General features: G+C 42.6%; 1 protein-coding gene across 1 annotated transcript in view; it reads left to right on the forward strand.

The window, feature by feature from the left end:
• The window catches only part of HCRTR1 (hypocretin receptor 1), a 76173-nt gene extending 52869 nt beyond the window's left edge, over positions 1 to 23304 (forward strand). The window contains exons 5-9 of the mRNA XM_069223291.1: positions 3194 to 3437; positions 10112 to 10227; positions 12131 to 12351; positions 14644 to 14765; positions 22465 to 23304. Of these exons, the coding sequence (XP_069079392.1) occupies positions 3194 to 3437; positions 10112 to 10227; positions 12131 to 12351; positions 14644 to 14765; positions 22465 to 22637 (876 nt within the window). The 3' untranslated portion in view covers positions 22638 to 23304. The remainder of the gene's footprint in view (positions 1 to 3193; positions 3438 to 10111; positions 10228 to 12130; positions 12352 to 14643; positions 14766 to 22464) is intronic.
• Positions 23305 to 26516: the final 3212 nt, after the last annotated feature.

Raw genomic sequence — 26516 nt, forward strand, 5'->3', positions numbered from 1 at the left:
GGATCAGCAGGTAGCAATGTCTTCATCAGTGGGGCATCTTCTGGTCATCATCATTGGGCAGTGACATAATAGGGAACAGTTCAGTAATGTTTGGCCTTAATGCAACTGAACTGTCAGTGGCAGAAAGCTAAAGACATTACACATTATTACAATAGCAGGATAAAAGAGCACAACCAGGAACGGTGAGAAGGCATACTGACATACCCTAATTCTGTTATAGTCCAAGAAGCAACTAGCCAAAACTCTATTGGTCAGTCTATGGGGTAGTTTAGGTCAGAGCCTATTAAATTTTCTCCACGTTCCAAAAGTATCTTTTCTTCATTTTCTGCAGTCACCATCGGTTCATCATCTCTCCCTGCAGTCACCAGTTTCCACAGTAGAATATAAACGTTGCATATTACACATAAGCCTATTCAGAAAGTCAGTAAGCTTTAGTTCATGGCTACATATTATCTTCAGGAAGCCAAACAAATGTTACAGCACTCAAACTTAACTTTTCCACTGCGAGCAAACAAGTCACAGGATGCTTAGAAAAACATTTTCCATAGTGCTAGTTAGTATTTTGAACAATTGCTGCTTTACTTTACTAACATGAGGCCTTTTTAAAACGAATGCTAAAACATGAATAATAAAAGATTTCATAATATTTAACAATTAATCCTTTTAGTACATAGTAATATTCATTTTTCAGTACATTTAATTATGAATGCACAAAATACATTTCATTGGTCAGGTATTTATTATTATGTCAAACTAGATCATGGCTGCCACCATAGTGTTCGTGTTTTCTAAAACACCCGTTTTTCCAAAAACACCCGTTCAAACATGCTATTTCATTTTCGTAGCATAATTTTATTAATAATGTTTGTGCTCCAACAATACTTAAAATTAGTAGATGGCCTTCTAACCCCTTTCATTGTTTAAAACGAAATGGATGATCACCAATAATTAAAACGTCATATGATAGATGTATAAACTCAGACTAGCTGCTTTGGCTGCAGCTTTGCTTATTTCCCTCACTGGAGCTCCTGGCTCACTGACACCAAAAATGGCCAGGTAGCTGGGATTTGTCAACAGGCAATGAGCCCAAATGTCCTTCCTTTTCCTATGCACTCACGCCAAGAGGGGACTACAAAAAGCAAGGTTTCCTGCTTTCCCATTATCTCAAACTCCTGGAACAGAAGATCTTGCCCAACCCAATTCACCTCCTCCATGAGTTTCTATACCTCATATGTTAGCGGTAGGCATATCTACTACACAGGAATGTTCATATCCTAGATCTTCCCCACAAACAGGTCTGGTAAATCGATAAGGCAAAGTCACAAAACAGCCTTAGCACGTCACCAAGTGGTAACGGCAAATGTCTGCAACTCGAATGAAAGAATGTTTTTTGGTGCTTGTGGAGGGCATCAGGGAGCAAAACTGTATTTTACCTGGAAATACAATTGTTCACCATTCATGACCACAAATGTTTCAATATCCCACCAACTGTACACACCAAGGTTCTCATATTCCTTCCCTCATTCCTGGTGACCCCAAACCAAGAATCCAATATTCTTCCACTCCTCCTCTTTGAAATCACTCCAATCCACCACCATAGCATCATCCACACCAAGACCGCCATAACTCTTACCTTACACCCTCTGGCTATCTACTACACTGAGTATCTCATATCCTGTGCATACCTCTTCAGAAACTATGCCCTTATATTTCTACACTTCCTCCACTTCGTATTTCATATGCTCTTTAGTCTTGTCCTCCTCTAAGGCATCTTCCCCAGTAAGGCCATAGTCTTCCTTTGTTCAACCTCCTGTGCATCATCCAAATCAAGACTGTTAAATATCTTCAACCCTCACCCATCCTGAGACCTCTCACACCATGGTTCAGATATCCCATATAATGCCTTAGGACTCTCACTCCAATACATTTACAAATTTGCCCATGACCTGGCCCTTCCTCCTTAATTCTGAAATTTCCAACACCAGCCTCACACAACACCTTCCCTTTTCAAGCTTTGTATTTCACAGACAAAAAATTTGAATTTCTTCCTGGTTTCAACTCCTCCTTCCTAAAATCCCCACTTTATGACATTGCACCCATTCCCTCCTATGATATCTCACACACCATGGCTCCCAAATCAATTGGTGTGTCTCACAAAAGAGAAATTCCCAATATTTTAAATATCCCATCACTCTTCTCCATGGTGCGGCCACACTAAGGACAAAATTCACTTCACTCTTCCCATTGGTCTCCTCCAACAACGACCCTTATAGTTTCCTTCTCCGTGGTATCTGCCACAGAAAGGCCACCAAATCTCTTATGCCTTCTTCATATCGTCTAGTTAAATACCTCCATATTTCTTTTGTTCTCCTTCCTGATGTATCCCACACCTCATATCTTCCCTTCTCCCTGGTACCACACGTACCAATGTTACTATATCATTTTCTCCTCTTCCTCATATCTCCCATAACAAAGTTCTTGCATACTGCTCCCTCCTCTATACTGGAACGTACAACAGCCTGGACCTTCACACCAAAGTTAACATAGTACTGTCATCTTCAATTCCTTCTCCCTCTTGCTTTCTGATATCTCACACATCAGGGACATTGCATACCCTTCCTTTTGCTTAATATCCCCTTACATAGACACAATCCCCTCTTCTTGATAGGCGACACCACATCTTTAATACTTCTTACCTCTTCTCATTAATATCTCTGGGCATCACATTTTCTTCCTATTCTGTGAAACCCTATCTCCTTCCTAGCATCAACCACATCAAGGCTTTGTTATTTCTTCTCACTTAATCATCCCTGGTACCCACCATGTAAGAAACTCGACATCCCTGTCCCAATTTTTTCTGTCTGACAGGATGAAACCCAAACCTCTACTTTCAGTCTTCTTCCCTGGTATTGTCCATTCCTGGAACCCAAGACCGACTCCTCATCAAACAGTAGAGGTTTCACTCAAGGATTCCAAAGATCGTCCAACCCATCTGCCTAGAATCCTACTTATGCTTGAAAATGTTCAGTCTGTTCTTTCTTACATAGTGGATTTTGTAATATCATATTCAGAGGCATCTTCTTAAACCCATAGAACTGTCTGCAGTCACTCTCTTAAACATAAATTTACACTAATGTGTATGATGAAGCCATAACTCATTTAGCGCCACTAACTCCTTGTTTTGTTCCTTCAGACTGTGTCAGTTTCTGTATCAGTGCTGACCCTCAGCTTCATTGCTCTGGACCGGTGGTATGCCATTTGCCACCCCCTAATGTTTAAGAGCACAGCCAAACGGGCAAGAACCAACATTGTGATAATCTGGGCCATGTCCTGCACCATGATGGTTCCTCAGGCTGTGGTGATGGAGTGCAGCAGCATGATTCCGGAACTGGAGAACAAGACTCGCCTACTGTCTGTATGTGATGAGCACTGGGGAGGTGAGACTATCTAAAGGTGCTTTACATTGGCAAACACTGCAGGAACCCTGCCCTGGAAGGTGTTAATATTTGAAGGTGCTTTACACTAGCAAAGAATGGAGAAGTCCCTTTAGGCCGCATGTATGGTGGTTAAGACTCCAGACCTTCACACAGTACAATGATATGCGTTGCAGGTCCCCATCACCTACACAGCCAGCGCAGCATTCCAGCATTAACCATCGCAAGCATACATCTTCCCATACCTGCAAAGGCACACACTGCAGAAACTTCAAGCTTATAATTGCAGAGACGCCTTACAGCTATACAGTGTCATCACCTACACAACCTGCCAAATAATGGCTGCATCACTTGTATCTAGAAGGGTTGAAGATAAAAGACATTAGAGTGCTTTACAGTAAAAAAAAGAGTAGGATCCTTATAGAGAACATGTTAACCACCAGAGAAAACAATAACAACTGTCAGGGTGAAGAAAGGCACTACCAGAGGATAGGAACTGAATGCGAGGCAAAGTGTTGAAAAGGAGGATAATAGGGATTAGGTTACATTGATTTTTATTCCAAAACTTAACTGAGGTACAATCTTTAGGAGTTCACTGAAAGGATCATGGAGAAGCAATTTCAGAATATGAATGGGAATGTGCTAGTAGCGATTTAAGCTAAAGAACCTCCTGTTGATAATGAATAGCTGTTAGAGTTCCCTGCTTCTGGAAACATTCAGTTTTTGAGTTCGGTTGGGGGAAGGTGGTGTAGTGTTATAAACTAAGGAAAGTTATGACTGCTGAGGTCAGTCTGGCTGTGCTGCGAATGGTCTCTTTTAGTACACCTGAAGTGTGGAGGCTGTAGTAAGGCATCGCCTCTGTCAATGTGTCATCCACCGTGCTGTAAACATTTTTGAGCCAGGAGAGGAAAGAAGGCTGTAGTTCTTCCAAGGCAAGGGCAACTATAAGTTGATGGATTTTGTAATTGCATTCACTTTTTGACATTACATAACCTAAGTTTGGGCATTTACATTTAGGTGAACACGTCATGGATATTACTTGCACAGAAACAAAAAATAGACCTAGCCAGTGCCTCACCCTTGAAACTTTATGCAGGATAGAAGGACCCCGTGCCAGCTTGGCATTGCCTGTGGCCTAGCTGGGAATTGATTGGTGTGAGTCCAACCCTCAAACCATCCCAAGTCCGGTAGACATTAACTCTGGATTAAAAGAGGAGAGAAGGGTTTGGATTCCAACCCTCAAAACATTCCACTATGATTCCACTAAGACCCAAGATAAAAGTCTTTAACTGTGGTTTAAGTTGGGAGAGAGTGGCACGGCATGAGACAATCAAACCCTCCTATTATGATCACAGGCTCGGCAGACATTAACTATGGTTTGAATGGAGAGAGGAGGCAGTGCGTTCAAACCTATAGCCCACCACCAGCAACTCAAACTGTTCAGGCGCTAACTGTGATTTAAGTAGCGAGAGAATGGGGTGGCCCTCATACTACCAGGACCCTAAGCCCAGCAGGGATTAATTGTGGTACGGATGGGTAGAAGGTTTGGAGCTAAACCATCCTCTCTGGAAACCAAACCTGGCATGCATAAATTGTGGTTTGAGTGTGGAGATAAGGGAGTGGGGCCTAACCTTGTCACATCCTATCAGGACCTCAAGCCCAACAGGCATACACTATGGGTTAAGTGGGGATAGAAGAACGCATGGTCCTACCCTCCAAACTCCCTTCCAGACCCCGAAGCCTATCAGGCATTTCCTAGTAAGATGTAAAACAAAATCCTTTGCTGTGCCTTAGACGAGCATCATTAGCCCTAAAAGTCACATGTTCGTCAAATCTCTTAACCTAATCCCCAGAGATAAGAGAGGTGTTTTTTCAGGAACTGTCTATTTGCAGGCAGCGTTTGGTTCTAGTGTTGTTCCAGGGCCAGGATTATGGAAGGATTGTTCGAGGGCTGTGATGTTTAATCAGCGCGTCAGCCCATTCCTCTCTTGCTTATCCGTGGACATGCCTGTACCGAACACACTGAAGTGGCAAAGCCTTGTTTTGTTTGCCTGAACACTCCTTTTGGCAGACGAAATATAGTCAATGTGTGACCTTTATACAAATTTCTTAACACAGCTAGAAACCTGTGTCCTTTTGATAACGAGATCGGAATTCATAGACATTTTCTATAAATTGCAGCTATTATAAATTGCTTAGCACATATGTAGATATGGCGGAAGCTACACACTGATTCAGAATAGACGCAACCAGAGAGGGACTAAATCAGTGGGAAATCAGGAGAACCAGCAATAAGCTGGTGCATCTGAAAGGATGAGGGCTGTGAAAGGGTAAATTGCATCCCAAAACCTGCCACACAGAGGACCCTGCATTACATGAATTCTCTGTATCTCCCTGTAGACCAGTCTGTCTCATATAAAAGGTCTTCTCCTGTAGGTGCTATAAGCACAGCTACTGTGAAGAGTTAAATTATCCTGCATGGTTGACTAAATTATGCAGCAAAGAAATGTAAAGTATGTAGTAATTATACAGCAGCTCTTGCCATAAAATACAGCTCTTGAGAACATTATAGTGCAGTTCATATTTAGTATGTATGCCTCTCACTAGGATTCAGACATGGCACTTTAAAATGGATGTAACATATTGGAGAGTCTTCTAAAGTTTGAGTGCCATGTTGGAATACCTGCAGCTTTGTGAACATGAATTTGTGATACAAGTGAAATAAAACGTCTCAACAAAGAAGACATATTTCTAGTAACCCTGTTAAATCACATTCAAGTATTTAAGATTTTTGTTTAGTGCTTTGGCCAAAACAATCCAATGTTTTTTCACTTTATGTAGGCAACATTGCCACCTCTGTAAATGGCTAATTACATAAAGCAATAGCAGAACGTGTCCAGTGTATGACACAGCATCACTTTTAAAAACTTTTTATCCATTTGAGCTATTTTTGTTACAATTTACAAACTATGCACAGATAAATTATAAGGCATGCATAGTAGTGACCCTATCTATAAAGCTACCTTCACAAATGTCCCCAATGTTCACTGAATTTACTATTGTCAGTGGTCCTATCTATAAAGCTACCTTGACAAATGTCCCCAATGTTCACTGAATTTACTATTGTCAGTGGTCCTATCTATAAAGCTACCTTGACAAATGTCCCCAATGTTCACTGAATTTACTATTGTCAGTGGTCCTATCTATAAAGCTACCTTGACAAATGTCCCCAATGTTCACTGAATTTACTATTGTCAGTGGTCCTATCTATAAAGCTACCTTGACAAATGTCCCCAATGTTCACTGAATTTACTACTGTCAGTGGTCCTATCTATAAAGCTACCTTGACAAATGGCCCAAATGCTCACTGAATTTACTACTGTCAGATACCTTCTTGTTGCCCTCCGGTCAGTGCATTAATGTCAAGTTAATTGTGCATCCCAATATGAGGCTGAGTTACAGAGGTTTCCCCCCACTGAGAGCAGCTATTAAACGAAGATTAACGTGATTTCATCCCCATTTAAAGCTTTGACTTTATTTAGTCTATGTGGAACTTTTTGATTCTGCCTTTATATCAACAGTGATTCAGGTTCTTGCGGTGACCCATCTCTTTAGAATAGGAATGAATAATATATGCATAAACAACACAGTATAGAGATGTACATCATAATACTGTTAAGCAAACAGGGTCATTCAGACCATGCAGTGAAAAACATTTACCAACCCTTTTTGAGGAAAAATTGTCAGGGGGTTTACATACACTGATTTTGACCAAAATTGCCAACGCTAAACAAATGTTGTTAGCAAACATGCAATCTGCTCAGATATTAGTAATGCATACGAATGGACTGCCAAATTAAACATTCCTCTTGGTTAATATTTACATACATAAAAGTCAAATTCCCACTAATTCAATAATGATGAAAACATTAGTACTAGTAATTGAACAGTTAAGGTTAGACTATCCCAAAGCAATCACCGTAGCAGATTTGGGATCCTATTATGAAATTGGCTTCGATAATGGCTGACAAACTGCTAAAATTATAGGGTATACATTACAGTTACATAAAGTCTCACAGGCAGACCTCTTCCTGTCCAATGGCTCAAAAATGGAGGAAAAGATATGTAGACTGCGATCAGAAAAGGAATTCATTTGCATGCATGGGCATACCCATTGGACTCATCGTCAATCAAAACCTTCCGTTATGGAAAGCAAGTATGTCTCATTTCGGTGCCTACAGAACACCTACCCCAAAAAATCTATATGTTGTCAAAAGAAGAACGACACATGAAAAAGGAAAGTGGTTTGACACAACATGATAAGAACAACAAAAACAAAAAAAGACATAAAATGCAAAATCTAAAAAAAGGGTGCTAGGGTCCCAGGTTATAAATGAGAAAATAAAAACAACAAAAAGAAGTTATAAAAAATGGGCAAGATATAAAACAAATAGCTTATTTTAATATGAAATAGTAGCAAGAAATGAAGGAGATAATAATATCAAAAACAGTTCTGGATATTGGCGAGTAGAGAATTCGAGACATATTCTACTTTGCTAACAAATGCAATAATAAAAGACAAGTGGGATACCCATCTCCAGATTCCCTGGTAAGACAAATATTTAAAAAAAACAGCAAATAAAACATGTCCTTGATCAGGGAATTCAGGATTCGTTTAATGTGGTTAATACTACAAACATTATTTGTCCACTGAATTTTTCTATCCGAGCAGCAGGACCCGACAATCTTCCTGATCTGAGGTTAAGAACAACATAGAATGGTGGGCAAAATTGTATACCCTTCTGATAGAAGTCAGTGACTAAAACGATGCCCGAATCCTTGAAAGGAGCAATACTAAAACTCATATCTAAAAAGGGTGATGGGAGTCTACCCAAAAATTATAGATTAGTAAGACTGACTGACCTCGGATCTAAGATCTTCGAGGACTGGTCAGTTTCAGCGCCAACAAATTGGAGCAACAATATTGGCAGGGGCTCTGCTAAAATTCAGAAGGAAATATTGTGGTGATTCATTGTTCCCTCTCATGGCTGCATACCTAGCTAGAATTTGCCCAGTGGTATTAAACGGAGCTCAAATTGCATACGAGTAGGAAATACCCTTGAAAGTGCTTCCTAAAGGGAGTACTAAGCTTACCAAAATGTGTTCTAATTTAGGCAGGTAGGCAAGAATTTGGCCGTACACCATGGGCAGAGCTCCTATGAACAAGCCTGTTAAGCTTCCTTAATAAAATGTCTATGGTATAAAATCCACATGTGGTGCCTTCTCTTTGTTAGCAAGAAGCTCTTATTAATGAGAGATAATTGCGAATCAATGTAATCAATACGGTTGGCAGCAGTGCTTAATTTGTAAATAAAAAGATGCCGGTGCTCAAAGCCCTCCTCAAACACGCGGCTGCAGCAACTGAATGTGCGAGCACGGAATACTGAGGCAGCGTAATCCTGAAGCCATCTCGGGCCTATCCAATCCATATAAAGCCATTCCCTGCCCCTTCAGCTCACTCTCGCAGCATTCTACTTTCTCTCTTTGTGACGCTTTTTCGTTTTTCCCTTCACCCGTCTTTCCCATAAGTGTCTTTTGCTCGCAGCAAATGCTCGAGGCAGAAGAATAAGCCCCGGCCCTCAAAAATAAGTGCCAGTGCTCAGCACCCGAAACAACAAGCACAAATTAAGCACTGGTTGGCAGGTGTAAACAAAAATATGAATCACTTGGAAATATACAGTTATGGGAATTGCTCTCCTGTACAAAAAAAACTGAAAAAATCACAATATCGCAGAAGCAGACTTTTGAAAATATGAAGCATAGGTCATCAGTGGAGCTAACACTAGAGCTGCTAGGTGATTAGGAATGATTTCCCTGTCTATACAAATGAATGGACTACAATTTACGTTTAATGGTTTTAAAATTTAGAATAGGCTGTAATCCCATACTTCTGGTGCTGGAATTCAATGGCCTCATACAGATGAATAATGGCAAATGTTATTGTCTACTGAACAACAAATTCACTTCATATCACATCTATCTTGATAGATTGTCTTTTGTTTATGGATGTATGCAAAAAGGTTTATTTTAAAATCTGTGTTTTTAAAATACTGTAACTTGATGTGCAAGTCAGCTTTGGAGTTAATAATGGTCAATCTGCACTTTTTATGTGCGTTAATTGCATTAGGAAGATTTATGATTGCAGTTATAAGTAAGATGAAACAAATGAGCGTGATAGATGTGATGTAAGTGAATTTATTTTTTATCTGTTTTTACATGTGTAAGATATGGTTTTAGGGGCAAATGTTTCCAAATAAACACATTTAAAACTGAAAACAAATTACCAACCATGGTCCAAAAGTGCAATTAGTAGTCTGATTATATTTGTACCTTAGCAATTGAAAATAGACTAGTTTGAGGAAACTGATAATAATGTAAAATATAAACACCAAACTTCCATTATCTACAGACTGATGACTATAACTATGACTATCCGTAAAGGATTCTCCCATTGCGGAATCTTTACATTGACAATTGCCTTAGATTACAATGATGGTAGGAGGCCTAAGGAATATTATAGTAAAACATTTTCAGAGTCATTCTGTTCTTCATTCAACACCCTAAACCATCTCACCCAGCTTACTCGTGATGCAAGTTTCTCTTTTGGACTCTTCCAGATGACGTTTATCCGAAGATCTACCACATCTGCTTCTTTCTGGTCACCTACCTGGCCCCGCTCTGCCTCATGTTTGTGGCCTACTTTCAGATCTTCCGCAAGCTCTGGTGTCGACAGGTGAGGAGGCTTTTAAGGGTCGGGGAGGGCAACTCAGTCAGGCTGATTGACACACACACAGACCAGCCACCCCTTCACCCGCAGAGAGGAAAGCTTAGAGAAAGTATGCTGCTTCCAAGTGTGGAGCCTTTGAAATGGGTGATCAAGGGCACCTTAGCACGGAGATGTGTGTTACAAACAGGCGGTTTCATCTTCGTAAGTAACCAGTGTTTCCTTCTCAGTGTAACCTCTTTGTGTTTACATCATTGCACAAGGATCTTCAGAACTGCCTTATTTCAGCCCCTCAGTTCAAACTTCGTTTCACAAGCAGCACGTAGGTAAGCATGCTCTTCTGCGTCTAAACAGTTATTATCCATCTGTCAGCTATGGAGGACACTCTTGTGCCCGGGGCCAACACCTGTAACCAAATACATTATCCAGTACTGCTCCAAGAGCAGAAAGCAGGCCTTCTCATCGGGCTCACAGGCCACCTTACCGCACAAGTGCTGTGCAAGTGCTGTGCAATGCAGCCAGCATCATCTTCCTGGTGACAGGCAGTGAAGAAGGCCAGATGTTTGAACTTTCCAGGTTGAGACCATCCAGATATTATATACATATATATATTTATCACAGCATTAAAAAGCAAGGCCAAGATGCAGAGTATCACCTTGCTACGATCTGTGAAGCAATATTTGGCACATGAGGTCTACTCCTTCCACCAGAAGATTATCTAGAGGAGAAAGATAAAATTGGGTACGTTGGAGAATCACAGAGAGACAACTGCAATTTATAAGCCAGAATGCTGACATTTTTGTTTCAGTGAACACGTTCATCATACACATGGCTGACGCATTGATTTGCATATATTGGGCAATTGTACAACGATTAAAACAATGTGCACAGTGGCGTGATGCACATCACTAAAAGCATAATTTTGTGGAAGCAGGTAAATGCAAAAATGCAAGCAAGCAAACTGGCAGGGGTACGGGCACCTGTGGGATAAGGAAGGCGGCAGCTTACAGTATACACAAGCATATGTTTTTTTTTTTTTACCAGCTACACGAGTCCCAGATTTAACAACAATGAGGAGCATTTTCCATTCTGAGCACCAGTTTTCCAGGGCTTATGAATTGGAGATTAACTGCACTGTGACTGAAAGTAACAAATAACTGCTTGGCTCCAAGCCCTCTACTCGGATCCTTTAAATAAGGTATCCCTTCTGCTAAATGCCCCTGCTGGAACCAAGCCTGGGCCGAACTAAAGACCAAGCAATATCTAAATGTCCTTCACTTATCAGCAACTGTCCCGATACTCCTGCTGCTCTCAGAGATACCCCAGTGCTCTTACTCACCGCTTAACATTGCCCAGTTAGCCCCGCCATTTCCTCCCCTAAGACACTAAGGGCCAGTTGTAGCAAAGGGTTTTTCCCATTCTGTGTCAATGGGAAAATGTGTTCGTACATATGGCCCTAAGACTCAATTCTTTCACCAGCTCTGAATAGATGTCCCTGTCCTCACCACAGTACTTTGAAGCTCGTTTTCCAAGCAGTGCCCAAATGCTTTAGCTTTCCTGATAATAAAATATTTTCCAGCAATGCTCTATCCCTACGTGTATCCCAGCAATGCTTAAATGCTCTCTATTCCAAAGATAATTCCAAATACCTTCATCATGTGCCAGCAAAGCAGAGATGCTCCTGTCTGCCCAACAATGTTAATATGGTTCAGCCTGCACCTGTCATGCCAAGATGCTTGAGTCATTTACAGCAGTGGTCAGATGGTCTTATCTCAACCGGGGAAGGGCAGAAACGAGAGCCTTTCCCAGCAATGCATAATAGATCTGGCCTTTCCCAGTTCTACATTCTCCATTGTGCTTTTCAATTTGTGTGTTTTCTTGTTTCACAAAGTCCCATCTCTGTCCCGGTCAGATCCTTGGATCCTCATCTGCCCTCAGCAGGAAGTGGAAGGCAGGCTCAGGGCACCTGTCAGTCACACAGGTGTATGGACATGCTATGCCACGAGCCAGTGCCTTCCTGGCAGAGATCAAGCAGATGCGGGCGCGCAGAAAGACGGCCAAGATGTTGATGGTGGTGCTAACAGTGTTCGCTCTGTGCTACCTGCCCATCAGCGTCCTGAACATACTGAAAAGGTAAGACAATAGGTGGTACGATGGTTCTGCTAACCTTTCTCTTACAGTTACTCTGGTCTTAGCATATTGAGGGCACAGTTTTTTAACGGTGAGCCTTATCTAATACCACTTTAGTCCTAGTCTAAGCCACCAAGAGCCCCCTCTTTTGCACCAGCACTTTAGTTGCTGGTTGTGTGAAGGGTTTTGCAACAGTAAGACTATGTTTTAATATCTGATGAAAATGCAAGCATTTTTCAGTGTTTTATGTAACGTCAACATGTCCCCCTATGGCCACCCTCAAGTGATGCAAGCGCAGCGCCAGGCCAGGCACAGGAATTGTAGCAATTAATGACAGGCAGAACAAGCTAACAGATGGAAATGAACAGGAGAAAAGAGTTTGAAGAAGTAGTAAAAGATATAGAAGGAATGTGAAACTGAGGAGAAGTCAGATGACATTGTGCAAAGTGTCATAGGAGAGCCTGCACTAGCACCACACGAAGACTGCTAGAAACTCATAAACATGACCATAGAACGTCTGGATACCAGATCTGTTGCCATAGATGCTCAGGCGACCAGATCTGTTGCTATGCTTTTGCTTAGCATGAGTCACTCTATTTCCACATTCAAGAGTTCAGACTGGTTTTCACCCCACCACAGATTTAGCAAACTCCCTCCTTCCCACACCATCTGGGTAAATGAACTGTGTGGTGGTGAAGAATTGAATCTTCCAATCATGTCTCCTACATTCAGAGATGAGAAAACCCTTTAGACTAGTAGCAATTACAAATAAATTGGCCTTTAGTTATGTGAACGAATGAAGTTATGCTTTTCTGTCTCTTTCTGAACTCTAGACTCTGCTCCCTTTGAAGCATCTCTCCACCTGTAGAGTTCATTGTCTTGAATTTCTCTAGTTTGGTGTTGAGAAAGTGGTGGTTGTGTAGACCTAGCATATACGCTATATGCTATGCAATAGTGATTGAAGAGGTTGAAGAGGTTGTGCTTAGAACCCTGTTTTCAAAAAGGTCTGTAGGAGGGCCAAGGTTCTAAAAGAAACTCTCTCTTCTTCCTCTATCTAGAGAGAGCTGCCAGGGCTCGTTGGCACCTTCTCTTTCCTGCAGCCCTATGCCAGTCTAATGGAGAAACTTTGAACGCCTATCAGTATTTCGATGGCTTTCTTTTCATCCCAGTGTATGAAGTGCTGAAGTACTCCATTGAGAGTGAACTGTTGCAGTGTATGTCCAGTTTGTTTAGGTGAGCCAAGAGGGTGTAGCATCTCCGTTTGGGCAGACAGGAGCTGCAGTGATTGCAAGAGGAATTAGTTTACTTGGGTGGGGCAAGAGGGCGTAACAGCTCCCTTTGTGCATTCAGCAATTCAAGTAATGGGTTTTAATTGAAAGATAAGTGAAGGGGTGGTGTTTCCAGGCACTTCGATATTTTTGTAAGGCTTGATTTGGAGAGGCACTGTTTCATTGTAGCCTTAAAATCTAACCTGCAGACGCGCCTATCAAAAAAGGTAAAAAAATATCCACTCAGTTTCCCCTGTAGTATGCTACATATGTGACTTCCTGCCCGTCTGGATCTGCCACGACGTGCAGCAACTTCTACATTTTGTGCTTGGGTCAACTCTAGGTGCTCAAACCTGCTGATTGATTAGTGGCTCATTCTGTGATGGTAATGACTCAGGGCCTGATTCACTAAGGTAAACTTGCGCTTTTGTATAAGTATGCTTTTTTTGCTAATCACAAACAAATGACTTAATAGAAAGCTTGCGAGTTCAGAGGCTCTGCAGTTGGGACAGAGAACTAGCAACTGAAAAGAGGCCTGTGGTATCTTTTTATGTGCAGAGTTCTCCGCTCCGACTGAGGAGGCTTCGCACTCGTAAACTTAGTATTAAATCTTTTGTTAGTGAATAACGAAGAAGAGTAAACTTACTTAAGGAGATCATTCTGAGAGACCCTTACCTCCACAGTCATACATTATCTATGAATGGACGTCTGGGTGGAAAGAGCAGACTTGCAACCATCAAAGCTACCACCCTGCATTCAAAGAAACAATTTACCATAATCTGTCAGCTCAGTTTTTGTACTGATGTTGTTCCCTACCCTTTTACAATCTACATTTTACTCTGCCTTGTTTCTCCCCTTTCCATTAACCCTTTGTGAGCCGTATGCTCTGTGCTATTGTCCTGTTCCACACTTTGTAGGCTCTGCCTGAAGTCTTTACCACAGATTATGGTAGTTATATTGCAAACTCCTCCGTTTCAGCGCCTCCAACAGAGTCCATATGTTAACTTGCTATTCTCTTGTTTACCAGGGTGTTTGGGATGTTCAGAAATACCAATGACAGAGAAGCCATCTACGCCTGGTTCACCTTTTCCCACTGGCTTGTTTACGCCAACAGTGCCGCCAACCCCATCATCTACAACTTCCTGAGCGGTAAATAGATCTATCGTAAATATGGGGAAACTCAACCTATGCCCAGGTGCCAGGAGATCAAAGAGGACATTTTTTTGTATCAGTACTTCTGGCAAAACCTGCGAGCCTGAGTCCCTGCTGGCCTTTCTTGTAATCGTAGAGGCTTCTCAGCTGGAAGCCTGGGTGTACCAGGGTTAAGTCACGCTAAGCTCTTTGAGTGTGTTGCACATTTTACAAAGGCATGCATCATTTGGCAAGACAAAAAGAATCACCTGAATATATTATTACTGTAATCAAAGTGATCTTTATTGGCATGATGAGTTACGCTAGTGTTGCCAAAGGTACTTGACTACATATAACCAAAATACCAGCAGATTGCTACAGCATGAGTATGGTCGAGGCATTGAAAGGCACAGATCCCACTAAACTGGGGTGAGTGAGGCCAGCACATGAAATAAGCAATGGTTCTGAGAAGGAACTCTTGCTTCCCCTTATACACAAGTGCATAAGTAATGCAGAAACACAATAAAGAGATAAAACGCAATGGCCAGGCAATAAGCATGCAAGCAAAAAAGATTTTGGTAAAGCTAAACCCTAAAGACGAAAACGCCACACAGGATACTTAATGCTAGAAAAATGGGTATGTCTACACCCCAAACTTACAAAAGTATACGCATTTCTTTGGCAGTCAAATGGCAGAGACCTACAGGCTCACATTAAAACTGTACATACCTCTACAGCAGGGGTTTTCAACAACACCATAAACACACACCCCAATAATTCAGAAATGTGGTGCAGTGGATCAGTTCAAAGTTCACAGTGTCAAGAGGTGATGTCACAAAAAATGACGTACACATAACAATGAAATCAAAATATGCCACAGTCCCTAGATGTTGACGATCCTCTCGCAGGTGATCAGTAAACTCGGAGGTTGCACCCCTTCGTATCTGGGACGTCAACTTTGAGGACCATCAATAGGTAATTGACTGGGCCCTCACTGTTACAGACATCCCCTTAGGTTTGTACGCCCTGGTATCTGTGTTATATTTGGGTACAATCAAAGGTGTTCTCTTTCACCTTAAGGTTGAAATGTTCTTAACCTTACTTCGTTAAGTCTGTGTATATCCATTGTATATGTATATTTCACTGTTCAGTCTCGAGCTTCAGTTTCGGTGAGACGTTCTTAGTCCAATGTGTAAATATCTATGATATTATCGAAAAAATTAGATACAATACTGGTTTCTTTTTGGTGGTATGCATTTCTGCATAATCCCTTGGCACACAAATAATACTCGGTACTCACCTTGCCTTACATTTCTCCAGTAAGGATATCGAAAATTATATTACCTACATCTTCCCAAAATGTATATAGCACTGAGCACTCTCTGAAGATATGCATCTCAATTACCTCCATTTGCTTGCACGCTCGACATGCTGTCTTTCTTTTAGCTCTATCACAGTTTAGCTTATGGGCTAGTGAAAAAATTATCCTGCTTCAATGGAGCAGTTTTTACAATGCTATAAAGAAGGTCTATAAATATGTGTCAGTTATTTTCAATCTCCAGCACTTGCAATCATCCATCCCCACCTTTTCTGGCCTTCATGTCAAGTTCACTTATGTTCTGCAAACATTGTACTATTTTGCTGTTTCCTGTGTTCTTTCACTTAAAAGAATAATTACGCTTTCCAGTTCAGAGGTGGACATGAAAGTTTGCTTTTAAGTTTGTTTTCCTTTATCCACTGGAATGTTGTAAGTACTTGACCCTTGATAGCCTCCTGATGGCGACTTGAGTTTAATTGTTCCATGAACCCTGATCTCCACAAAGTAGTAAGAGACAGATGTGTAAAATGTTTTCGCAGAATCAGGGCATTTTTGTAAGTACAAAGGCCCTATTTGCGATTTTGTAACCTACTACTGAATCGCACACAGGATTTGCAAGTTGGTATTAGGAAGGGGCTTGTTTAGAGCCCCTACCGAATTGCACTGGTATGTGTGAGTGTTTGGCAAATGAAATGCGGCCACAAAACATTCACATTTTGCCAACTACTTCAAGTAGATGGTAACCCATTAGGAAGGGGTCCCTAAGAGACCCTTCCCCTTTGACAATGGATGTAAAAATATTTTTAAGAGTAGACAGTGGTCCCACAGACCACTACCTACCCTTAAAAAACAAAAAGAAAACTTTTCATTGTCAAGGAAAACAGGCTGAATTAAAAACAAAAACATTGCTTTATTGAAAAGAAACTGAGACCTACCTCATGAATATTAATGAAGTAGGTCTATTTGTGACCCACTGGGAATCACAAAAAGTGTCAAAAACAGTTCTGTACATATTTGTTTGCAATTACCAATCTCAAAAACTAACTTTTGTTAATCTGGCCCTTAGTAAGATTGATTTATGAGGATGCTTAGTAAATCACTTAGTGAGTCACTTTGGGTGCCAGACAAGACACAGACAAGTTGTTTTTTTCTGTAAGAGGGAATCCCAGTTATTGCCTGATGTCCCACCATAAATGCGTAGCTGTTTATGACATCTTTAATGTAATTTTCTTAAAAACTTCGGTGCATCACACTTAAAGAAAAAAGAGCTAATAGATGTCACTACCATTAATGATCCCATATCTTGCTCTTATAACTTAATGTGGGTTGCCGAGCAGTACAGTTGAAGGTCAGGTAGTGCAAGTTTCTTTTTCATCATAGGCCTCCTTTGCTTCTTCCAGGCCCATCTCATGTTCTTTGATGCCCAGATGAAACAATTTAGATTTCGCTAAATTTTGGCCGCTTCACTCTTCCCAAATGAAGTTTTAACAGAAAGTTATACATCGGAAGGAACATCCTTTTTATTAGATTAACTATTCCATTTAGAGCAAGTGGAAGAGAAAGCCAAAGTTTCGGATGCTGCTTGACCTTGGTAGCTTTCCCAAGGTTAGTGTAGGGCAGCACATTTAGATAATTCCTGAATTATGAAGACAGAAATCAGTCTCCTTATGTCGGGCTACAGTGAGCTGCTATGACAAATTATAAAGTATTTCAAAGTATTGTCCATACTGACCAGATATCAGCTTAATTTCTCTCACACACACATGCTGTGCATATGGCTAGCAGTGGCATTTTCACATAAACGCACACACTAGCTCAGTCTTGGTTTAGGAGTGCAGTGGACATGCTTCCCTAACTCGCAACATGACCAGCATGCTTCTGGAAAACTTCCACATCTCAGAATGGCAACTGTGGTGAACTTTACGACTGTGAAAGTAAAATTACAAGCAGCGACAAAACCAAAGGGTTGACTTGCATTTTACATCGTGAGTAAAAAAAAAAATTCTACAAGCCTGCTGCAGTACGCAACAAAACAAAAAAAAAATATTGTGTTCAGTATACAATGCATCTACAAGATAATGAATTTAATGTGTGATGATTCCGAGTACTTTTGAATTGTAAATAAACTCTGCATGCAATGCAGTGCACTCCATCGGAAGTAGGATGATACACCACAAAGCTCATAGCACTAGGTGAAGAGGAAATACTCCTCTGGGAGCAGCCAAAGCCCAATAGGTATATATTTTAATGAGTTGGCAACAACTGATGAAGCAAAATCTAAAAACGATAAACCTGCATTTAGCGCTGATGGCACCTTGAGCAACGATCCCCCATGGCCGTTTCTTTGGATTCACTTACTGGAAATGTGCCCTTCATCTCTCCATAGCCCCCCCTTTCACATATATTCATTTGTTTTAAAGCACTTGTAAAGGCCTGCTTTACTAATCCACCCAGCCATCCACATTCTGTTCTTTGCAGCAGGCATATTAACCCTCTATGCTACTTTATGACGAGTCAAAGCTGCTGCTAGACAAAACTCCTGTCTCTCTCCCTAGCAAGAGCATTAATCACAAGAGGTATCTTGACATTTTAATTACTTCTTGAAGGCTGGGCGCACAAGGAACTTTTCAGCAGGTGCTTTAAAATCGCAAGTTTTGAAAGTCATTGATAAACACAGACCCCCCCTGAGGTGAGCGCCCCCTAATCCAGGTCAGCACCCGGTGCGGCAGCACTGCTCGCACCGCCCTAAGGCTGGCCACGTGCACACTGTATAAATCCTTGAAACTCTGGTAAAAATTTCTCAGTAAGACAAGTGTGAATGATTTGCTGATTTCTCCGTGGAGAAACCAAAGCATCTGCCCTGGGTCTGGCTGGATAATGCCTCATCCAGGTCCAATAAATCTCTGGAAGTGAAGTTCCTTGGTTTTAAGTGTCTAGCATTGTTGCATCAGAAAACCCAACACAAATTTTCAGAATACACTTAAACAGATTTTATTCAGTACATGAAGAATGAGGCTAGCTGCAGATATCTACTTCTAGAAAAAAATTCCATGAAATTATCAATCCTAAGGGGCTGATTTAATTCTTGTCATTAAGGATACCCTGCCACAATGGCAACGGAGTATACTTGCTGCCAAGAATGCAGTCCGCCCACCGAATTTAAATGGGGTGGAACTTAGGTTTAATTACTGCAGAGACTACTCCATCTTTGCCATGATTAATCCCCTCTGTAGGCCCTGTGGGGTAAAGGCTATGGGTAGCTGACCTGTCATTCCACCCACCTAATTTAGATGGGCAGAATGGCAGGTCAGTTTTCAATGCGCCTACTACCAAGAAAACCCTGGCACCAAGGGGTGTGAAAACTGCTAAATACTCCCCTCAGCATGAGACAGTGCCCATATGGGAAGAGGAGCACTGCATTTTTATTTTCATACCTTTCATACCTTCTTTGATTAATAATATAGAGCATTTTTGGTTGAAACTTTGCAGAGACAGGTAACCTTTGGAGTGGTCTCAGCTAGGGGGGAGCCACATCAAACTTAAAGCTACCCATGTTAAGTCACCCAGTCTGATTTTGTATCATCTAGAGACAATTACTAAGGAACTTGCAAAGTCTAAGGATATAAGAATGATCTGCTGCAAAGACTACTGGTATCTGGCTTAATCAACTGGGAGCATTCTTTACAATAAGACCAGCCTCATGGACTCTCAATTCAGAGACAATGTTGGAAAAGCATTATGCCTCACTCTTGTATTCGCTACATGACCCAAGCAAAAGTCTACTTCTGGATGATTAGCAAGGTAAGGGGTTCCTCACCATTGATCTAAACTTCAGCAGTACAGTTATGCAAAGACTATGCATGAGTGTCCATACCACATCTCCAGTTTATCTCCAGTGGGACTCCAGAAAACTGCTTTAACTGGGAAGGACAGATACTGTGTGGCTTGAGCAACACATCATTTGTTATGTATCTCCACATCCAACATAAACAGCAATTTCAAACCAAGAAAGGACTGAGTCCTTCTCAAAAGTGTAGTGTGCTAGTTATACAGGCTATTGAGTGTATGTTTGGCACTGTCTTTCACCAAACTGCCTAAACTGTAGCTCTGATCAAAATGTGACATCAGTTTTAGGAGCAGGCAGAATTACTGTCCCTGACTTCTTTCATGGCACTAAAGACAGTGACCTGGGTGCCATCAGGGGATCACCATAAGGTGCAGTGTAACAGATAAATTCCCACAGTCCCTGTAGACTGGCAGCTTCAGCTGGAGCCACCCTTCGTCTTGAGGTCAGCCTTGGGCAGATTCTCCATATACTCCTCCATGGCAAACCTATTTTAAGTCACTGAACTCCCTGGCATATGTGTTGTCACCACCATGAATTTGCATGCTGGACCAAGCTCATAGGTACTAAGGGCCATATTTATACTTTTTGACGCAAAACTGCGCTAACGCAGTTTTGCGTCAAAAAAATTAGCGCCGGCTAACGCCATTCTGAAGCGCCATGCGGGCGCCGTATTTAATCAATTACGTTAGCCGGCGTTAGCTGGCGGCGCTGCCTGGTGTGCGTGGAAAAAAAACGACGTACACCAGGCAGCGCCGGCGTAGGGGGATATGGGGCTTGGGCGTCAAGAAATGGGGCAAGTCAGGTTGAGGCAATTTTTTCGCCTCAACCCGATTTCGCCATTTTTTTTCACTCCCAATGCCCATAGAAATGACTCCTGTCTTAGCAAAGACAGGAGTCATGCCCCCTTGCCCAATGGCCATGCCCAGGGGACTTCTGTCCCCTGGGCATGGTCATTGGGCATAGTGGCATGTAGGGGGGCACAAATCAGGCCCCCCTATGCCACAAAAAAATAAAAAAAACACTTACCTGAACTTACCTTAATGTCCCTGGGATGGGTCCCTCCAGCCTTGGGTGTCCTCCTGGGGTGGGCAAGGGTGACAGGGGGTGTCCCTGGGGGCATGGGAGGGCACCTCTGGGCTCCTTCAGAGCCCACAGGTCCCTTAACGCCTGCCTTTTGCAGGCGCTAAAAAACGGCGCAAAAGCGGCCGTACGTCATTTTTTTTGACCCGCCCACTCCCGGGCGTGAATTTTGTCCGGGAGTATAAATCCGACGCACATGCCTCGGAGTCGATTTTTTAGACGTGAACGCCTACCTTGCATCTCATTAACGCAAAGTAGGTGTCCACGCAAAAAAATTACGCAAACTCCATGGACTTTGGCGCTAGACGCGTCTAACGCCAAAGTATAAATATGGAGTTAGTTTTGCGTCGAAATTGCGTAAAAAAAAACAACGCAATTCCGGCGCAAACGGAGTATAAATATGCCCCTTAGGACAATCAAGATCTACAAAGAATACTGATCATTACAATATTTCCCTTCTCTTGAAAAAAGTCCTTCCCTTTTGGGAAAAGCTTACACTAAATATACTGGTGCTTCCTCTTCGCTGGAGGTCAGTCTTGACACCCACTTTAGGACTTAACCACTTTGTGAATCCAGATATATCACTGGTTCATCCTCATGGTCCGGAGATAGAATACTTTTTTCCCTGTTTTGGTCGGAATACTTATATTTGGAAAATTAATCTTTAGTCAGAGATTTTGGTTTATTCTTATTATGTTTCTTTGTAACCGAGCCCCTCTAATATCTCCTCCTCTGCTGCACATTGTTTATGATGGAAGTCCCATAAGAGGCAAGAAGAAGCCCATTCTTCACTCTCATGGGCCATTAAGCACTTCAATATCTGTGGCCAAACTTTAACAGATAATTCATTTTCTCCTCTTGAGCTTTAGGACTGTGAAAAAGAGCATAACATTGCATTTCTGACCGTCACACTGAGCAGCCATACACGAGGTAGATGGGTCATGGGCGTCAACCTTAGATCTTACCTTTTGCAGCAACTCTTGAAACATGAGAGACATTAACTTATGATTAGAAGCCAAAGTACAATTAAAAAAGTGGAAAAAGAAAAGTGGTCTTCGAAATTGAGTGTGTTTAGTGCTTCTAGCATGTCTGCGATCCCAACACGTAAGCACTTGAAAGGGAACTGAAGGAGTAGGGCAAGGTAGTGGAGCCATTTATGGACAATGGATCTGTTCCAGGTTGTGCAGCATAAGTGTGATGTCCTTGGACTAATGTGGCACTGACTTAAAAAAACGTTTCTGGCGCCCCAGACTGGTGCAGGGTCACTTCAAAGATAAAGAATCTGCAGTGGAAATCCAGTGCTGCTGGTGGAAATCCAGTGCTGGTGACTGTGTTCTCTAAAAAAACACCTGCTAGGTTAAGAGCTTGTTTGATTTAGAATGTGAAATAGTTTTAACCCCATGTCCTGTACTACTTCTTTTGATGTAAACCCTTCTTTAAGCCTCACATATTTTTTTTCCTTCCTTTGCCAGGGAAGTTCAGGCAACAGTTCAAAGCTGCGTTTTCCGGCGGCTTCGGCTACTTTGCAGTAATGAGTAGGCAATCTACTAGTCAGAAAAGTCTCACCACACACTGCAAGATGGACAGCACCTCCAAAGCCTCTGAGAAGGTGGTGTTAACAAGCATCACTGCTGGCCTGACATAAGGATGGAAATTCTACATAATCTTGGGTGACTGGAAGTGGAGCGGAGCCACCACCTGTGATCCTCCAGTCAGTACCCTCCTTCATGGCAAGGATTCCTGGCTTTCCTTTTGAGCACTACTACATGCATTTGGTACTCCGGCCTCTTCTCCTCAGTCCATGTGCCTGTTGCCAGGTACCAAGATAATCCTATTGCGAAGGTCATGTCGAGCACAACTGGATGTCCTAGCCAGATGCATCAGCAACATCAACAGAAAGGGACACAGCTAGGAGCAAGAGGCTATAGCCATAATGCCAAGAAGTTTTCTGAGACTCCCAGATGGCAAGCACCACAAGTCAATTTATCTCACTGGCACAAACAAAATGTTACCTAAATATATACTTCGAGAACATGCAAATTCTATGGGTAAAATTCATCTGCAAGTGTCACTTTAGTGGCAACAATTCATGCTGCGACTGCTAACCTATATGCACAGTCCCAAGGGAAAAGAAAGCCGCCTACAAATACATGTAGAAGAGCGGCTAGTAATGCTGGCTGTGGAGCAAAATGTGTAGTAGCCATCTTGGAGATTGTTCAGTAGATGAACCTGTACATGGTAAATAGGCAACTGTAAACAAAGGCATATAGAGAAGCCCTTAGCACCAGATTAAAAACAGACAGGCCATGGCCAAACTTCCTTGTCTCACTGATCCTTTCTTTAAGCTTTCTTTGCCTTTGATGAGACGATGGAATAACACACTAGAATGCACTGATGAACCAAAAAGAAGAAATCTGCGCCAGATTTTCAGGATGACCACAGACTAGGTAAACAAGTCATAGATAGATTAACTGTATTTACATTTATCCATGTAGATATTTTTTTAATCTGGAATAGACCCGGTCATGGTGGGCTAACAATGAACATCTCTGCTCTGAAGAAAGCTTTATCTATGAATATGATTTGGAGTATAAATAGATGAGTTCGAAAAGGGCAGTCAAGAGGGTGGGGGTGGGAGTTAACTGGTGCAAAAGACCTATGAGACAGTGGGAGAGGCTCTGGGGACACTCTCTTGAAGTTATATTCGCACAGAATACAAGTAACAATAAGCATCACCATCCCGAAGGCCTTTACATACTAATATGTCCTTGCTGTCAAACTAATCCAGGAAAGTACTATAACTCCCCAGCCCCTCAGAGTTTATCAATCCGCCTCACATTTGACACTCACCCCTGAGCCTTGTTCCAATTCCACTAATTCGTAATCAATACATTTAACTTCCACGAGGCCTATGAATCCAGTACAGGCTATAGCAATTCAACGTACTGGTCTTCCATAACCCAGGCCTATCTGTCTCGCAGTCAGACTGCCTACACTTGGACCACGGCTGATCCTCTCCTGTTACCTTCAATTTCCTCTACCAACTTTTCTCAAATCACCATAAATTGTAAACATCACTGATCACTTTTGTTCTCCTGTCACTTTCAACTACCACCCAAAGGCCACAAGTACTTTATCCCCCGCACAGCCCCTTCTCCCCCTCCTCCCTCTGCCGCAGTGTCAATTTAGGGGCTGCTGGACCATTTACACACTCCTCCTGTCTGCTCTCACTAATGCAGATGAAATCCTCCCTCTAAGCCCCGCCTATGTGACGCAATTCCTTGAGACAGATGGTGTAGTTCAGGAACCAGGCCTCTAGTTTACAGGTCTAACTCTCCTATGCTTTCTCCTTGGACTCCTCAATGCAGTTCATCTCCCTGTGAAGAAGTTTTAAAACAGTCCTGAACTATACCACACAAATACCCTCCTTTGTATTCTTCAGCAAATGAGCCCAAAGTGACTTTGTTATGGCTGTGTAAGAAATGTTCTCACATTTTACCACTTTTTGTTCACTGCCATACTCTCACTGCCCTCTCCTCTTAAATTCGTCCTCACAGCTAGGCCTTCACCTCAGAAACTTCCTTCTGTGGATGTGTCACAGCCTTGTGAACGTGCTGTTTGGGTACTGCCCTAATTGTCCCCCAGGATCCCCCCACCACTACCTGCCCCTTTTCTCTTTGTTCTAGGTATTTGTCTAAAAAATCCCACCCTCCCATCTAATGGTTTGCAAATTGGTTATCTGGCTCCCTTTCACCCCTCTCCTCTAGGCTACATCTACTTGAAGATCAGTCTCTGCCCTTATTGTCTCACTGTCTCTTCACATAGGCCACCACAGTCACCATTTTTCCCTACCCATGACTTCTCTTTCCTTCTGACATCTCTACATCCCCCCTAACCACCGTCTTCCCCCGACACATCCCTGTAAACAATGCCATATCCCAAACACGACCCCTTCTATGTCCCACACACCATGGAAAAGACCTTCTCTCTCTGCTTGCATGCCTTGCCTGCACCCCACTGTTACTGTTAATCCGGTTCCCCTCAGCCGCCCAGTTATTTGGTACTGGCTATTCTCTGTATTCCACACTCCCCCTCCATGTCACTGTCAGAATATGCTGAGGCCATCCTTCATATCCCACCTCCTACCACTTTGTTCATTGACACTGTCTTTGCTTGAGTCCGGTCCCCCGTTTCTAAAAGGCCTCCTGACCTTGTGCAGCACAACTTGCTCTACTCTCTCATTCCACTGCATCTTGCTATTCCAAAGCCCATCATCTCCTACTCCTCACCTTCTTCGTTCACCTGTTCGAGTGCCCTCACCATGTTTGGGAACTTACCAGTGGCCATGACCCTAGTCTCTTGTATAGAAGACCCTTTCCCATTCTCCCTTTCCCTATCCTGGCAGCGTGGCACCCTTGCCTTCTCGTTCCCATCTTCACATCTCTAACCACCTTCCCGTTGATGGCATCCATATCATTAGGAGTCAATGCACAGGCCGCTTCCCCGTTCCACTCCATCCCTGCCACTTGCTCTGATGCCGCACCCAACCTTTAATTCTGCAAGGAGAGGGGTACGTCTCTCTTGTGCCAGCATACATGGTCAGCGCAGTCTCCTTCTAAACCCGCTAAATTCCTGCAACCTGTCATGCCCGCAGCCCATGCCTTCATTGCCTCCTCCTTTCTTTCCGTCTTTTTGGACTGCTATGTAACTGGAGTCCCTTCCCTTCTGAACTCAATGATACCTCTGCAGACGCAGCCCTGCTTGGAGTACCTGGCCTCTCCTGTGCCACGGGAGGGCAATCAGATCCAGTCAGGCACCGCTGCTGTGCACATTGAAAGAGATCTTGCGCTTTACAACCTTTTCATTTTGTGTCACACAATGCAATTATTTAATCCTTCAGTTCCATGCAATGGCTTTATACTACTGCGCCATCGACCGAGCACCTGTAGGCTCCCACCATGTCTCCATTATTCCCGAACAGAAAGCATTGTGCCTTTTCCCAGGCATGCCAGAGCTTTTTGTTGGGCACAGGTCAAAAAAATGATGCTGGGTCCCCCTCCTACCAGGAGCTGTTCTACCACTGTTTTACCACTGTTCTAAGTAAAAAACAATTCTCCAAGAAAAGAGAAAGCCCTGCAGCGCCAGTATCGGATGCCATGTAGTGGTGCTTTACCATTAATAAGGAGGGAAGGCTTGCTTCTAAAGTGTAAATTCATTTTGCAGTATGAGCACATACCCTGAAAAAGTGCAGGGCCTGGGGAACATTACCATGCTTTGCCTCCACTCGGGTCACCCGTGTGATGCACCAGAGAGGTTAACAGTGGAGATAGGGACGTGTAATGTCCATGAAGATGTGGGATAGGGAGGGAGGGTAGTCTGATGTACTAGAGATACTGAAGGGGAGGAAGGACTAGGTGATGCCGTGAAGCACAGGATGGAAGCAGAGGGCTAAATTAAGCCTTGAAGGTACGGGGTCTGGATGGAGGATTATATGATGCACTAAAGGCATAGAATGGGATGGAAG

This window comes from Pleurodeles waltl, chromosome 3_1 (assembly GCF_031143425.1).
Source record: "Pleurodeles waltl isolate 20211129_DDA chromosome 3_1, aPleWal1.hap1.20221129, whole genome shotgun sequence".
NCBI lineage: Eukaryota > Metazoa > Chordata > Amphibia > Caudata > Salamandridae > Pleurodeles > Pleurodeles waltl.